The 17009-nt window shown below is 36.7% G+C and overlaps 1 protein-coding gene across 5 annotated transcripts; it reads left to right on the forward strand.

Annotated features, from left to right (window-relative positions):
* The first annotated feature begins 1549 nt into the window (after nt 1–1549).
* si:ch211-267e7.3 (ADAMTS-like protein 2) lies at nt 1550–16983 on the forward strand. Of its 5 annotated transcripts, none has more exons than XM_059502091.1 (18): nt 1565–1871; nt 5091–5233; nt 7124–7199; nt 7416–7518; nt 7835–7980; nt 8168–8291; nt 8541–8621; nt 8713–8888; nt 9017–9449; nt 10876–11218; nt 12288–12394; nt 12475–12601; nt 12740–12953; nt 14010–14165; nt 14256–14426; nt 14647–14823; nt 15128–15272; nt 16443–16983. In XM_059502091.1, the coding sequence occupies exons 1-18, from the start codon at nt 1773–1775 to the stop codon at nt 16562–16564; spliced, it is 2943 nt and encodes a 980-aa protein (XP_059358074.1). In that variant the 5' UTR covers nt 1565–1772; the 3' UTR covers nt 16565–16983. The 5 variants fall into 5 exon arrangements, with proteins under 5 accessions (XP_059358078.1, XP_059358074.1, XP_059358075.1 ...); XM_059502092.1 differs by having other exon boundaries at nt 12291–12394; XM_059502094.1 differs by having other exon boundaries at nt 1728–1871; nt 5096–5233.
* Nucleotides 16984–17009: the final 26 nt, after the last annotated feature.

Raw genomic sequence — 17009 nt, forward strand, 5'->3', positions numbered from 1 at the left:
AGGTACAATGCCCTTCAGCAGTGTGAACCAGCACTGAAGCTGTTCTTGTCATTGACTCAAACCTACAAGTATGCTGCCATAGGTCTTTAATCAAAAGCCATGTTTTTCATCACAGGTGTCTATTGTTCAATATATCAAGTATCTGCAACAGCCTGGCAATGTTCCAGTGTGTTCCAGATGTTCCAGAGTTTTCATCCTGTGTATGTCACTGATGGATCCTAAAAATACATCCTCATCCATTAATGGCTGTTTAAAGGAATAGTCCACCCAAAAATGATAATTTGTTGAAAATGTAGATAAGTTTGTTTCTTCATCAGAACAGATTTGAAGAAATTTAGCAGTACATCACTTGTTTATCAATGGATCCTCTGCAGTGAATGGGTGCCATCAGAATAAAGAGCTGATAAAAACATCACAGTAATCCACAAGTAATCTACACCACTCCAGTCCATCAATTACCATCTGCTGTTTGTAACTTTGCATGTTTTATCCAGAAGCAACATTTTGACGTTAAAAACGTCTTAATGGATTTGTTTATTATCAGCTTGCAGCTTTTGCTTTACAAGATGTTGATTGATTGACTGGAGTCAAGTGGGTCATATGTGGATTATTGTGATGTTTTTATCAGCTGTTTGGACTCACCCATTCATTGCAAACACTGGTGAACAAGTAATGATACATTTATGTAGGGGAAAAAACAAACAAACATCTACATCTTGGATGATGCCTGAGGTTGAATCAATTTTCAGCAATTTTTTCTGTTTTTACTGTAAAGTTAACTAAGTTATATTATATATATTTAGATGTTTTCTAAATCTATATAATAGTGTAATATAAATATTAATATAAAGTTATGCAGCTGTAATTTTTCAAGCCAACTGCACAGTCTAGGAAATCAGTGGTACCACACAGGTTCTTTGGTGGGGTGTCTGAACATGCTTTTGTTGTCAGAATCCTAAATTTATTGTTGCATGAGAACATAGCTTATGTGATTGGAATACAGTCAAAGTTGCAATAATGTGCATTTAGATTTTCCTCTTAACCTTTGTGTCTGTTAGTTACAAAAGGCTTTTAACCAGAATTTTCTGGTGTTGGTACTTTAAAACAAAACAAAACAAAACAAACAAAAAACACTATGATTATTATGATGAATATTTGAGGGCATGAATGTTTAGTGCAGTAGATTTGCTGTGAAACATTAGACATTAGTCAACACGATTTAAAGGTTAATTTGCATTTAAATTGGTGTTTAGATCTACATTTCTCTCACAACTGACATTAATTTATCATGTTTTCTATATGCACAGGGGAAAACATGCAAATGACCCTTTAAAATCCTATGATTTCACCTTGTAAATATTGTCTTTGCATTTCTTTGTTTGCAACTCAAATTAATTGGATGTTTTATGAAAAATATGGCAATAACATGAAAGCTGTGATCAGGTGATAAGGCTGCTACAAAATGCCAGGTGATTCCAAGTGCCTTTGTGTAACTGTCCTGTTATTAGTAGTTCACTCAGACTATTCACATGACTAATGTAGGCAGACGTCTGTTTCTGGATCCTAGTAGAGATGGATGCTGTACTTTGAAATCTACAAGGTCAATCACAGTGGGTCTGACCAGCCCCCTTTTCTTTTCTTCCAGCAGGTTGTAAAGCCATTAATGCATCAAGGGTTTCATTCACCGTTAGACCTCAAAGTGCGAGCCCCTCTCTCTCTTTAGTCTTTGGTTAAGATCAGGGGGGCGAGGTCTCCTTGTTCTCAAATGAACCATGTACTGTCTCTGGACTGCAAGATTGGGACATATTCTACTACACTACTTTGTCTTACACTTATGGATTAATAATACGGCAGCAGGTGCAAATGTTAAGGTAAATCGCGTTCATTTTTGTACAGATCGCTGTGAAACACTCTTTGAGCTTGAAGTCGAAGTCTTGATGTTCTAACGCTGGTTTGAATAAGCACTCAGTTACAAATGCCGGTTACAATGCGGGAAACGAGAAGAACCACTGTGGCGGGCTTAACATCAAACTTTCACCCTAAAACACGGCTTTGACCACGAGCACGAGCACGGCATTGCTCTTTTAAACCGCGTTTTGTGCTGTTTAGGGTTCTGAGATCAAAGCCCAGCTGGAGTTTTTATGTCTGGAATTTCCCATATTAAAGCTGCACATTATTTTTTTACGATTTTGATAGAGATTTATTAAACCGCGTGCACTTTTTTTATATATTTTGCGAGCGTATTTCAACAATTCGTGAGCTAATTAATGAATTACAAGTGAATAAATAATCTTGAAAATCTTTTTCACTTGGCTTCTGGACTCTGTGCCGGTGACAACTTTTCTTTCTGTCTGTTGCATGTTTGAGTCAAGAGTGAGTTGAATCGAGGTGAATCTAGTGATGAGAACTCCGACTCATTTCCGCAAATCGGTTCTTTCGAACAATTCAGTGACCACGTAATTACGTCATCAAACGGTCCCGTGTTTACGTACTCTTCTTCAAAGGTAAACATTCATTCTCTACTAACGGGGAATGTTCTCACACTTTACGATTTTTTTCTACATTAGGCTACATAAATACTTAATGATTATGGAACGTTCATATAACTTCATTAATATTTAATATACATTCTCACAATGTTGAAAAAAAAAACGTTCTGCGATCAGCATTCTCAAAATGTCCTTATGATGTTGTACTTGATGAAATAAGAAACTTTTTTTGTAACCTTAAATAATGTTCTAATCATGGGAAGAACATTTTAACGTTCTTAGCTAGCCCGAAAAAAATAAACATTCCGTTGTATTTTGGAACAAAAGTTTGTAACCTTTAGATAACAATCACATAACCTAGCTGATCACAAAAAAACAAAAAAACATTTCAGCTTTTTATAAACATTTCAAAGCATTTTTTAAAGTAACATTAGGCCTACATTTGACCTATTTTTGTTACTTTGTGTTGTTGCAGCCATGATTCATCTCTTAACATCACAACAATAGTCATTTAGATCGTTAAAAGAAATAGAATTTATACCGAATGATTCTAAAAATAATTTACTAATTTATTTATTTATTTATTTTAGTTTTTTTTCTTAAAACAAACTCATATATATATATATATATATATATATATATGTTTATAAAGCTGTCATTAAATTCAATCAAGTTGTACTGGTTAATATTTCTACCATTAAACTTACATTTCACCCAATTTGAAAGAGCCATTAGAAGTTGTTGACTAGATAACCGTTTATTCAGTCCGATTCATGAATGAATCATTCAAAGAAGTGTTGAATCAGATTCTACTGATTCACTGAAAAGATTCGAATCAAAAGAATGTCAATGTGAAGCTTTAGATCGTTTTCTGGTAGTAGTCCGTAAATAGCTTATTGTCATTCCCTCATTTGTTTGGTCTAACATTTATGAGCCTTATTCATCCGTGCTGTTTGAAAGCAATATTACTGTTGTGCGATAAAAGATGTTTTGATGCTCAGTTCAGCACGTTTATGACCGGTTCAACCTGACTGGCGCCGTGTTCAAGCATCAGCAAACTAAACACAACTGAAGTGACATGTCGAAACTCATCGGGCCCATGTGGTCTCCTTAGGGGGTCTCCGTTTTAGGATGCATTAGAAAGTGGGGAAAAGTCTATTGTATATTTAGAATCTAAACATCCAGAGGGCATTCAGATAAGAAACATATGGACATGCAGACTCTTGTTTGGACAAGATCCCCTTAACATCCCCTGCGTTTGGGGCGGGGGACACTGGATTTGCTCTTGCCAAGCTATTTGGGTTTGTAGAGGGGCTTCTAAACTCCCTTACAGCTAAACATACCATTATGCATTTCTGCAAGCCTGCTGGACAAGTAAGTGTTCTTGCTTTAAGATCATACTTTACTGTAAGTCTATATTCTGCCGTAATTGTGTTTCTAAAGAGACTCAGTCATGAAAAAAGACAGTAAGTGGACATCTATGTCAAAATGTCACTTTCAGACAAGTGGATTTCAAGCTTAAACATACCATAACTTTCCAAATGTCAGTTGAGGATTAAACAGCACACTATTCAGGATGGGTCAACGGGTGCATAAAGCTCTAGGAAGAAAATGGTCTTTGTGTAAATCCTCCTCCTTATACCAAAATCCGAACGTTGACCATTAAAGCTGGTTTGAGGAGATCTAACTCTTCTCTTTGAGAGCTTCACAAGACTTTCCATGGAGCCGTGCCTGTGTTGTGTTAAAGTTCACTGAGGCACGGCTTGAAGAGGAGCGATTAACCTGCTGTCTAGACAACAGGAGTCTGCTTAATTTGCCTACAGTCACTGGCCCTTTCATCTGGGCCATTAGGGGGGCTCCATTCACCTTCGACTCCATCTCTTCCCTAAAACTGCCCTCCACTGTGCTCTCTCTCTCAAGCCACAAAGTCTCTCTAAACTTTAATGTCTAGGCTTGTCTGGGCTTCTTCGATGAAAATTCATAGACAGCCAGTCTGTTTTAGATTTTAGCCAAAGATCTTTTTTTTACTGTCCTATTTTTCTTTTTTATTCTGCCCTCTATTTTCTATTCTCATCAGACTCTATTCTGCCCTTTCATTTTTACTACTTATAAATCAAACAAGCTATAAATACTTTATTTATTTACTTTATTAGTGTTAAATTTGCAAATGTGTTGTCTTAAGTAGCTTTCTGTCTTAAACCATGTAATAAAAAATGTTGTTTTTAATACTTCAGTGTAAATACTTAAGTAAACAAGATCCCAATGTTATCTATTTAAAAATATATACAAACTTTGCAATATGACAAGTGGTTTTAATTCTAATGTCTCTATATTCTGTATTACATAACATTTCTACCGTTCTCTTTAAATAAGGTGCAGTTTTTAATATTTTACTATAAATGCTTGAGTCCAATATAGGAAACAAGATCTGTACTACAACAACATTTGATTAATATTAGTGCCTTGAGAGTCATGACCGCATTTACCCACGAGTTACACAGAGAATTGCTTGTGTCTGACAATAATTACCATTGTTTACAGATTTTCCATGTTATCATGCAAGTGTGCAGCAGTGAAGCACTGTGTCTCTGTCTTTGCCAGGACAGCAGTGAGGGGAGGGAGGATTTCCAGAGGCAGCCAGACGAGGTAGCACAGTGGTGGGGTGAATGGAGCAGCTGGTCCACCTGTTCCCGTACCTGCGGAGGAGGAGTGCGTTCTCAAGAGCGTCACTGTCTGCAGCAGAGGTACACCGCTCACAGATATTACACAAGCTCATTTAGATCCAGCTCACCCGAGGAAAAATGACCCTCTGATTCTGTACTAATCAAAAGTGACAGGTCTGATGCATTGTGAGAGCTGTCAATTTGACCCTGGTCTGAACCCTCTTTTCACACCGGGTAATGTCACTCACGATCAACTTGAAGGTCACAAAATTCATTTAATGTGGGATTATTTGGCCCTGAATGCACAGTTTCTCTTTCATGTTGTTTGACTTAATTAACATGATTGATCTGCATCTTGTTTACATTTTAATTTAAATTATTTCATTTTTAAATGTATTTTTACATTTGTAGCTAGTCAATTTATTTAAATGTATTTTCTGTTTTAGTTTATTTTAAACAAGAAAATATGAAAACTGATTTTTTTTTTCATCCATTAAAGATAAAACTTGTATAGATCAACATATCCCTTAATCAGCCTATACAAGAGCACAGACTAAACCCGAGTGAACCCTCACATGAGAAAAGGGGGAAATGGGAGAGAATCCCCCCTTGACTAATATCCTCCAGAGCACCTAGAGGAATGTCATGTGGAATGAACATCAATCCACTGGCCCACATGACACAGGGCATTCTGCTCAGAATGACAAACATATACATAAAATGGCTTTTAGAGCAAATGGTCAAACATTTCGGGGAGATTCCACTGGAGATAAGGGCCCTAACTGAGCCAGTCCAGCTGGCTCCCATTAGCACTTCCCAGTATGGTGGAGGCAGTGAAAGGTGTGTGTGTGGGGGGAGGGGACAGAGAGAGCTAGAAAGATGAGGAGAATCATGTATGGAAACGTTTAGAGGGATCCCAGTGGCATATGCTGTGGATATGGATGCTGGTTACCAGTATGGGATGCTGAAGTACTCCTGTTACCGGTTAACAAGTTTACTGCCTAAAACTATGTGGAATTAATCTGAAATATAAAATAAAATAACGAAAATGAAACTAAATAAACAAAAAAGTTTTTTGGCAACTAACTGAAATACAGAAATAAGTTGAAGCACTAAATTTAGTAACTGGAATGAAAACTAAACAACTAAAAATACTTAACTAAAATAAATAAAACCCAAATTGTAATATTTAGAAAAGAAACACAATAAAAATGACAAAAGCACATAACAAAAAATAAATAAATAAATAAATAAATAAAAAGGAAAACAGAGAGTAAATAAAAGCTAATTAAAAATATTAACTATAACAGTATATCAATTATATTAAACTGGTCCCCAGCTGGGTAAACCATCCTGGACTGGTTTGGTTGAGTACTGGTGCAGGCAGTTTTTATTCAGTAGTAATGATAGAAAAGTAAATTAAATTCAATTAATAAATGAATGCATTTAGCAGACGCTTTTATCCAAAGCGACTTAAATTGCATTCAGGCTAACAATTATCTCCTAACATGTGTTCCCTAGGATAAAAGTAGAAAAAGTACGGATTTTCAAAGGATATTCATGTTTGATATTGTATATTTAATTGTGAAGCTCATTTCCTTTTATGCTTACATTTATATCGCCTTTGCACTCACTTAAAATTTATCTTTAAAAACAACTAATCATTTATTAACTGTTAAATACAATCTATCTAACAAGTCTGAAAATGAATATCATTTTTTTTATGTTGAGTTGACTAAATTCACTGATTTAAGTTGGAAGTGTTTTATTTTATTGAATTTATTTGTACTATTTTTTAAGACAAAATAAAAAAGTTATATCGGCTATGTCCACTGTAACAGTAAAATCATAATCAACTCAGGTAGGTGCATTCGTATAACTTTTAATATCTTCACATCATTTCATTAATGAGTAAATATTGAACGTCCCATCAAGATCTGGAGGACTTATATACAGAAAACCCTTTTTCAGACTGACGTCGACCCAGAACATCAACAGTTCCTTCTGCGCTGGACCGTCCAAACAGTATCAGCTGTGTACAAATCAGGTATGGCCAAACGTTTATGAAGATGTTTGTGTACACTGTAATTAAAGGATAACCCATAGTAATGTGATTGTGTTGTTGGGTGGAATACTCCATCCAAGCCATCTGGCATAACAGTGCATTTTTACACATGTTGGCTTGAGCTCTAATATCTGCAGGCTGTTTGACCTGCTGCCTGGCTCACGAGCTGTCTTTATTGTTGTCTGGATGTTTGCCTAGCCGTGCCCAAAGAGCAGAATCAGCTTCAAACAGCACCAGTGCTCTCAGTTCAATGCCAAAGCCTTCGGCAGGAAGCACTATGAGTGGGTCCCACTTTATCCGGGTAAAAAAACGTCCCTCAGTGTTTTCTTTTTCCATCTCTTTCTCTATGTTTTTTTTTTTTTTCAAATCACTTTAATTATCTCTGCTTCCTTGTCTTTCAGCCTTTCAGTGTTTTAGACTCTTCTGAATTTCTTGTCTTGGCCCCTGGCCAGCTCTATTATAGCTCACAGATGCCCCTTTAGGATTATTTCCTCAGCCAATAGTCCCTTGTTATGTACAAAAGAGGCCTCTCAATTCCATAAAGACCTATTATCTCTAAAGGAATTCTCTGAAGCCTAGATCGTAATGATGTTTTGCTGGTGTCACCTCCTGTTCAGATGATTACATCAACATCTCCAACAAGCCATGTGACCTCCAGTGTACCACAACCACAGGAGAAAGACAGCTGTTGGTGCCTGCCCATGACGGGACGTTCTGCAGGGATGGGATCTACCAGGGGGTTTGCATTGAGGGCCATTGTCAGGTGGGTCAGAATAATATTTGGTGCAAAGATTATTCCAAGCTTCAAGTAGCCAAGGTCATGTACAATAAGTTGAGAAGGCTACATTAATGCTATATATTAAGGATGCTTGACATTCTAGCCAAAGCAGTTTTATAATTGACAGTTCATGAGAAATCAAGTGTTAACTGTTCTATTCTCTTGGTTGCAGGTGGTAGGGTGTGATGGGAAATTGTATTCCAGTAAAACCATAGACAAATGTGGAGTCTGTGGTGGAAACGGAGGTTCTTGTTATCGTGTCTCAGGATCTTACCGGAAAGGGATCACACAGTTAGGTATACCTTATGTTAGCATTAAGAGTTGAATAGACCAGGCCAAATTTGTTACCATTTATCCATTTATTTATAGATTAAAGGGATAACAAAAATTGATGGATTCAGCCAAAAATTCTGTCATTACTTGTTGACCCTCATATCATTCCAAGCTTGAATAACTTTCTTTGTTCTATAGAACATAAAAGAAAATATTTTGAAGAACAGATGACAGATAATTCCAATTGTATTCATTTTTAATTGTGTCTTTAGGTTATGTGTTCATAACCAATATACCGGTTGGTGCTACTGATATCCAGATCATAGAGCGGCGGAAAACTGAAAACATCTTGGGTACGAGTTTCTTGGCTTGATCTGTCAAAATTCAGATGGGCAAAGAGAACAGAGAAAAAAACGATTAAATGTATCTTTGATCATGTTCTAGCTCTGTCTGATGAAGCCGGTCACTTCTTCTTCAATGGGAACAGCATGATTGACAATCCACAGAACTTTCATGTTGCTGGGACAGTCTTTAAGTATAGGAGGCCGGCTAACCTCTTCTCTGATGGCTTTGAGTACATCATGGCTCAGGGTCCCACCCATCAGGCCCTGAATGTCATGGTAGGTATATAGGTATGTAAAATCATCACAACCAAGTTTTTATTTTTATCTCATATGTTAATATCTCAGACAGCTGGTATATAGTATCATTTTGTCTTTTTTTAAGTTCCTGTTTTCTCTTTGTTCAGTATTACAACCTCAATGGAAAGATGCCTCACATCACATATGAATACACAGTTCCTCGAGCTCCGGAGCTGAGGGTGGCACCTCCCATGGTCTCTACACCTGAGCAACCTCAAATAAGCAACCTGATGTCAAAGACATCCAAGGACCCCTCAGCAGCAGAGCAGAAGGTGAACACGTCCTCTACGGAGCTCTCCTCCACTCATAATGAAATTGAGGCTCGTAGGGGGTATAGAAAGAAAGGCAACCAGAGCACTACACTGGGACCTCAAGATAATGTGGATGTGCATGTGGGTCATGAGGAGCTGCTGTGGGAGCTCAAGGCCTCTGTAAACTTCAGTGAGATGCCTGGTCTGGTATTGTTTAGACCTGCCAGTGAAGTCCTCCAGAACGAGCTAGATGATGAAATGCACCGTCTTGAGGCACAAGGTAGTTTTGGTAAGTAAGCTTTAGGGGAAACATTTTGGGTTCATTCACTGGCATTTCATGTTGCTTTCACTCTAGAAGATTTGGTACGGACTGACTGGGTTTTTGTCTGACCATAAAGTTTTACTTCATTTGATTTGTGTAAAAGCTGTTTTGCTTGAAACCTGCTTTTGGGTCTTTTAGGGAAAAGGGTGTTATTTTCAAAGGAACTACAGTATGGGTCATGATTGACGTAAACATGGGAAAATTATGACAAAAAGAAAAAATGATTTCAAACTCAGCTACTGTAAATGTAGTTTAAAAAAAAGCAAAGTGTGAAAGCAACATCAGTGTCAGAACTTGAATTTAAAGAGGTCTATGCACTGGAACAGAAAAAAGGCTCTGAAAAGTGTTCATATTACAATAATTAGGTGTACTGTACAATAATTCAGTTATAACTTAGTCTGGTTAGTTGTATTGCAGTTTATGATGGATGTAGCTACAGATATAAAATAATTTATTATTATTAGCTATATTAGAGAGTTTATTAAATACATGCTTAATATGTTAATATTATTTTTACTGTAAATGCTTAATATACAGGTGCATCTCAAAAAATTAGAATGTTGTGGAAAAGTTCACTTATTTCATTAAATAAACTCAAATTGTGAAACTCGTGTATTAAATAAATGCAATGCACACAGACTGAAGTAGTTTAAGTCTTTGGTTCTTTTAATTGTGATGATTTTGGCTCACATTTAACAAAAACCCACCAATGTAACCCACTTAATAAAAAACAGTAATATTGTTAAATATTATTACAGTTTAAAATAACTGTTATTTTTATTTGAATATATTTAAAATGTATTTTACTCCTGTGATGGCAAAGCTTACTACAGTCTTCGATGTCACATGCCCCTTCAGTCACTATAATTTGGTGCCCCTTTACAGTAAAAATAATATTAGCATATTAAGCATGTATTTAATAAACTCTCTATTATCAATATATTCTTAATATTTTTGTTGAAAACAAAATACTGATATATTTCAGTATTCTTTGGTGAATATATGTATATATATATATATATATATATATATATATATATACACACACACACACACACACATACACACACACACACACACACACACGATTAAGTTGAAAAAATAGCATTTGTGTAAAGAAACCTTTACATTATAAATGTTTTTACTGCCTTTACTGTCACTTTTGATCAGTTTAATGTGTCCTTAATCTTACCGAACCCAAATTTTTGAATTGTAATTTATATTTTGTTAAATACAGAGTACATTTTGTGAAAGTCATCAAAAATATCCATTTAATATTTAGTTTATGTACTGTATATATTGTACAGAAATTGAATACTATAAAGAAAAGTCTAAGACTAAGTTGTTTTCGATTGATTGATTTCACACTTAAACATGCTTTGCTGTTGTCCAGGCCCTGATTCCAACCTGATTGATGGTGATTCGTCTAGTTCCAGTGACTCCAACCACACATCTACACCGGTGCTGAAGAGTCTCTTCTATGATGGAGCGTCTTGGCCCTCAGGCTCCAGACAGCCATGTAAAGACGGTTCTGCACTCACAGGTTGTGCCGTACTCAAGCTCAACTCTTCACTGGACAACAGCCTGACACTGGAGATCTACCCAGGCAACCTGGACATGCACAATCCAGATGAAGAGTCTGAATTTGAGGCCAGGACTAATGACTCAACAAGCCACCGGTCCAACCTTCTCCACCTCCACCAGGTGGAGCCAGTGCAAACCCCCCACAGGGAGAGGTCAGATGGAAGGCATATGAGTGGATTGAGCCTTTAGATGAATGCTCGGATATATTTATTGCCACGGTCTGGCTTGAGTTGTTATGAATGGAAATGTGCGCCAATCTTTCAAAATGTCACTGCATCCTTTCCACAGATGTGCTTGTTAGGGTAGAAAAAAGGTAGAAAGGTTTTGTTTTCCCAGCCTTCAGTTCTCAAAGGGCAAGTTAACATGAAATTACGAAAAATAAATTACCCTTTTCTTAAATTATGGATATTTAGGAACTCAGGGATTTACATTTTCTGCTATAGAACTGTATTGATGATAATGTAGACCAGTGAATCAAACTCTTGTTCAGACGTAAGCAAACACACAAAGTGTGAAAACGTCAGGGTAGGTAATTTCAAGGGCTGAGTTATAAGTGCACTCGTTTTAGCCCATGTACTGTAAAATAACAAGCTTTAATTTTTTTAAGTAAAATTTTTGGCTTTTCTAGCTGTATTTGGGCCTTTTGAATTGAGAAGAGAACAGAACTGGGAAAGGACCACAAGACAACTCAAACGTGGACTGGCCAATTCCAATCTTACATTATTTACTTAAATGGCATATCAAATCTTGTAGCAATTTCTCAGGTGTATATTTTGTCTTGTCATAAATATTCATTATTATTATTATTTTTTTTGTCCAGTCGATATTTTGACTGGACTGACCACAAAAGAATGAACATTTTCTTTCAGGGCAATTATTTTTTATATATATTTCATATATGTAACTTTTTAAAATATATAAATGTACATTTTTGTTTCTATATTAAGCTTAATTTTTTGGACAAAACAATTTACTTTGCAAAACCATTTTTTAACAATGTGCAGAATTATATAGCTATAATGTAACTAATTTATCTGTTACTATTAAGTGAAAGCAACAAAAATTGTCAAATTTTCGTGTCAGTAGTTGAAACTCGTGAAAAACATTGTTTTAACATTAGATAAGAAAAATATAATATCTAATATTTTAATTGTGTGACAAGTAAAAATAAAAAATGAACCTGATCACCATCTCTTTTTTTTCTCTTTTCTCCTACTCCAGCAGTAATGAGTTTGAGGTGGAATCTCTAGATCGTGATATCAGCATGTCTGACAAGTACCGATGGAAGGTTTCTGCGTATGCGCCCTGCAGCTCAACATGTACAACAGGTGAAATCACAAGCACACACAGACAGTGCGACACTTTTACAAACCCACAATCAACCTGACACTATACACTGTGTCTGTAGGCATAAGCACATCTTATGCCTTATGTGTGAAGTATGACGGGTCAGAGGTGGATGAGAGCTACTGTGATGCCTTGACCAGGCCGGAGCCCACACATGAGTTCTGTACAGGGAAAGAGTGCCTGCCCAGGTTTGTTACTGAAAACTTCATGCGATTATTTGATTTCATTTGCTTTACTATAGGTCAATTCATAGGTGTAGATGTTTGGAAGCCGCAGATGCTGTTGATGACAGATCTTAATTTGTTGTATTCTGTATTCTGAGGCAGGTGGGAAACTAGTCGCTGGAGCGAGTGTTCCCGGACATGTGGAGAGGGGTTTCAGTTCCGCACGGTGCGCTGCTGGAAGATGATGGCGCCTGGATTTGACAGCTCTGTTTATGATGAGCTGTGTCAGGCTGCGGAGCTGCAGAAGCCTATCACACGCAAAGCCTGCAAGAGCAAAAGCTGCGGCCCGCAGTGGGAGATCTCAGACTGGTCTGAGGTCAGTGTGTAAAGGCTTTGTTTAAATTCATGTATATTTGTCACGTGGATTGAATATTAACCGCCAAAACTGATGCCTTTATGCACGTTTAGCTACTTTGATTTTATTTCAGTTTATTTGTGTATCATTTTTCACAATATAAAATGCTCCAAAGCAGCTTTATGAAGAAAACCCTTGTGAAAAAGAAGTAAAGTCAGCATGCTTTTAAAAAGAGCACCTATTACAGAAATATTATACTTTAAAAGAATATGCTGTAACACTTTATTTTAAGGTGTCCTTGTTACACATTACATGTACTTACTATTAAAATAACAATTAATTGTGCATAATTTCATGCAAGTAACCCTAAACCAAACCCCAAACTTAACCCTAACCATATAGTAAATGCATATTAATATTACTCAGTACTTACATGTATAATTACACTGTAACAAAGACACCTTAAAATAAAGCGTAAATCGAGTGTGAACTGATTGCAATATTAATTGCAAATTACTTCATGAAATTACTTCATGCATTTTGAAATATTTATTTATTTATTTTATATTTAAAATTTTAGTTAATACTTTAGTATAGGGACCAGTTCTCACTATTTACAGGTTGCTTATTTGCAGGCCTATTAATAACATATTAGCTGTTTAATAGTACTTATAAAGCACATATTCTACATGACCATATTCTACATCCCTAATCCTACCCAATACCTAAACTTAATGACTACCTTACTAACTATTAATAAGCTGCAAATTATAAGCTTATTGAGGCAAAAGTCATAGTTAATGGTTTGTTAATAACGAGAATTGGACCTTAAAATAAACTGTGTATTATATATTATAATAGTTTTATTCTTGTTTTAGTTGTATATTGTATTTCATTTAGTAAACTAATCCTTTACTAAACTAAAGTAATTATTTTGAAAAAGTTTTTAGATTTTATTATTTTTCTGTTAACGATGATCATGTTTCAAGTAATGAATTTTTTTAAATGCAAAAGTTTTAGTTAAGACCCAAATATTGTGTGAAATGCGACAGTAATGGTTGTTTGTCATTCTGACAGTGTTCAGCACGGTGTGGCGGTCGTGGGGTGAGGAGCCGTGAGGTGCGCTGCTCCATGGAGGCCAGACTCTGTAACGAGTCCACCAGACCGGACAGCCAGAGAGAGTGCGAGGGGCCGCCCTGTGACCGTAGATGGACCATCTCTGACTGGGGGCCGGTGGGTTTTTGAAAATGTCCTGTACAATATGAAAGTATTAGATTGTCCATTAAACATGACGTTATGTGTCTTTGCTTCTCCCTCTCTAAGTGCTCAGGGCCGTGTGGGGAGGGCAGGATGAGGCGCTATGTGGTGTGTAAGAACAGCAGTGGGAAGGTGATTTCTGATGGCCAGTGTGATCCAGAGCTCAAGCCGCTGGCCGTGCATCCATGTGGAGATAAAAACTGCCCCGCCCACTGGGTGGAGCAAGAGTGGGAACAGGTGAGCTGCCCCTATATACAGCAGTTTATGGTAACTTTTCCCATCCATCTCCTATGCATTGTTATTTTAGCATTATTTCTATGCCATGATAGTATTTATCAATATTTTGAGTTTGCATTTTTATATTTTCAGTTTTCATTTTAAGTAATCATGTTGTGTGCACTGCTCCTATTTGTTTAATGAGCTGGTCACTGCAGTATTTTGTCTTGAACATTCCCAGTGTAATGCCACATGTGGCCGTGGGGTGAAGACGCGTCAGGTGGTGTGTGCAGGGCTGGAGGGTGGCGTCTTCAAGGAGTTCCCTGAAAGGATGTGTGACAGATCCCTCAGACCTGCCGACAGTGCGGCCTGTTTTGAGAGACCCTGCTCCAAGTGGTTCACCACATCCTGGTCCCAGGTTAGGAGGGGTGTGGCTTCTTATTAAATTTTTTATCTTCTACAGAATTCAGGGGGTTTATGCCATGTTATAGTGTATTCATTGCATTGGGATGTTGACACATAAGTTCATACAGTGAAAATTATTATATACTATGTATTACACAAAATATTTCTTATGCCATTTAAAAAAAACGTGTTCTTTAAATAAAAGTGACTTTTGCACATCACTTTGAGAGTCATCAGTGCAAATAGAGATCGATCTGTTCTGGATAATGGCTCATTGAAATGTTTGCCTCTCACGTGTTTGTGTCTTTGCCCTACAGTGCAGTAAGACATGTGGGATTGGAGTGCGTGTGCGAGAGGTGAAGTGTTATCAAGGAGAAGAACTGGGGCATAGCTGTGATGCCACACTGAGACCAGAGGCCAGGCAGAGCTGTGAGGTGCTGCCCTGCACTACTGAGTCACCAGGTACAGCAGGTACACCAGTTTACAGCAAACCACAGCACTACACATACAAACTTACTGAGCTCTCCCATCTAAGCTTGGCTACGCATAGCAGACTTTCAGCAAGACAGGCCTTGAGTGAGTTGAAAAGAAATCCAATCTATCTTTATTTGGAAAGATGCTGTAAGGACGCACCCTGGCATTGCTGTTACTTGATCATGCCAGTTCTAAGTAGTTTACGCTGTACCTTTTAATGAAACACAGCAACGAGTGCGTGTTAAAATGCTCAGCTCAATTAAAAGCACATGTGAATTCATCTTTGCTCTACACAAGCTAATTCCTGTGAAATTTAGGCCAGATTAATGCTTTGTTGTTTTTAATCTTTGCAGAGCAAGTGCATCATGCATGTCATCAATTTGGCAGCTAATTTTGTGTTTTTGGAAAGCAATTACATTATTTGTTCAGCATTAGAGATTTAGTAGGCAGAACATGGTACAGTCCTGTGCTTGCTGATGTTCACTGAGATCTACTAAAGCATGTTTCTTGACATCCCTGCAAAGATTTGCCTTACAAGGCTGAAGTGTGTACACTGTCTGTCTGTCTGTCTATCTATCTGTCTATCTGGGATTTTAACATGGGAATAAATATAAATATTTAAATGTTTTATATTCTATTATTTACATTATATCTGCCATTAAACGTTTATTTCAACATTACACAATTCTTAAAATATTTAAATATATAATATTTATATATTTTATTGCTGTGTTTTTTATTCAGTTAAAGGGCAAAATAAACAAATAAATAAATGTAAATATTTAAATGTATGATTTAAAACTAATATAGCTTTCACTGCTATTAGACTTCTAAAAATATATATTTCAATGTATTTATTATGCTATTAAAGTAGTATTTTTTTTACATGAGAAGAATAAATATATTTAAATGCACGTATGTATAACTTTTAAACACTGAAACATTGAAAAAATAAATTTGCATATTTTATTTATTCATAGTATTTTCTTAGCTATTGTAATTTGAACATTTAAAAATTACTGAAATATGAAATAAACACATTTTAATAAATTATTTGATATTTATTTTGTATTTAATACGAATTCATTCATGATGTAATTATGTTTTCACATACTTCATGTGTTTTTAAACGGTCTACTTTGTATATTTTTCCCCAAGCTGAGGATGATTGTCAGGATAAAGCAACAGCTAACTGTGCCCTTGTCCTACGGGTGAAGCTGTGCACTCACTGGTACTACAGGAAGGCCTGCTGTCTGTCCTGCAAGAACAAGAGCCAGTGAAGGCTGTCTGGCTCCTCACTGTGACCTTGCAGTTAATGTGAAGACCCTCCTCCATATACTGGACGCACTGAACACAGAACTGACCATATCCAGCCCTTCAACCCCATTGCTGTCAACCTCTAAAAAAGGTGCTATATCAAAAGGCCACTGGCCCTGGTCATGGTCCTGCAGGGACCTGGTAAAGGCAGCTCCTGTAACTGGACTGCAGAGGAGCCGTGGGTCTACTGATGATAGAGACACACTGTCCTCTGATCAAACAACTGTAATGTGTACTGTTGAAGCCGTCATTCTGCTCGTACACACTTCAAAATACATACACACACATCGTATGATATATGTACAAAGTTTTTTTTATTATTTTGTTTTGGTTGGTGTTCATTTTTGCTCTAGAAGAAGTAATAAAACTAAAGGGGTTTTGAGATCTAAGTGGTGTTTTTTTCATACA

This window comes from Carassius carassius, chromosome 20 (genome assembly GCF_963082965.1).
Source record: "Carassius carassius chromosome 20, fCarCar2.1, whole genome shotgun sequence".
Taxonomy (NCBI): Eukaryota; Metazoa; Chordata; class Actinopteri; order Cypriniformes; family Cyprinidae; genus Carassius; species Carassius carassius.

What these genes read in the sequence shown, in the direction of transcription:
- si:ch211-267e7.3 (XM_059502091.1), top strand. Translation starts at nt 1,773, where the DNA reads ATGTACTGTCTCTGGACTGCAAGATTGGGACATATTCTACTACACTAC. An exon ending in GAAAGGGATCACACAGTTAG is followed by an intron (nt 8,292 to 8,540) that starts GTATACCTTATG and finishes TTGTGTCTTTAG; the next exon opens with GTTATGTGTTCATAACCAAT. An exon ending in ATCAGGCCCTGAATGTCATG is followed by an intron (nt 8,889 to 9,016) that starts GTAGGTATATAG and finishes CTCTTTGTTCAG; the next exon opens with TATTACAACCTCAATGGAAA.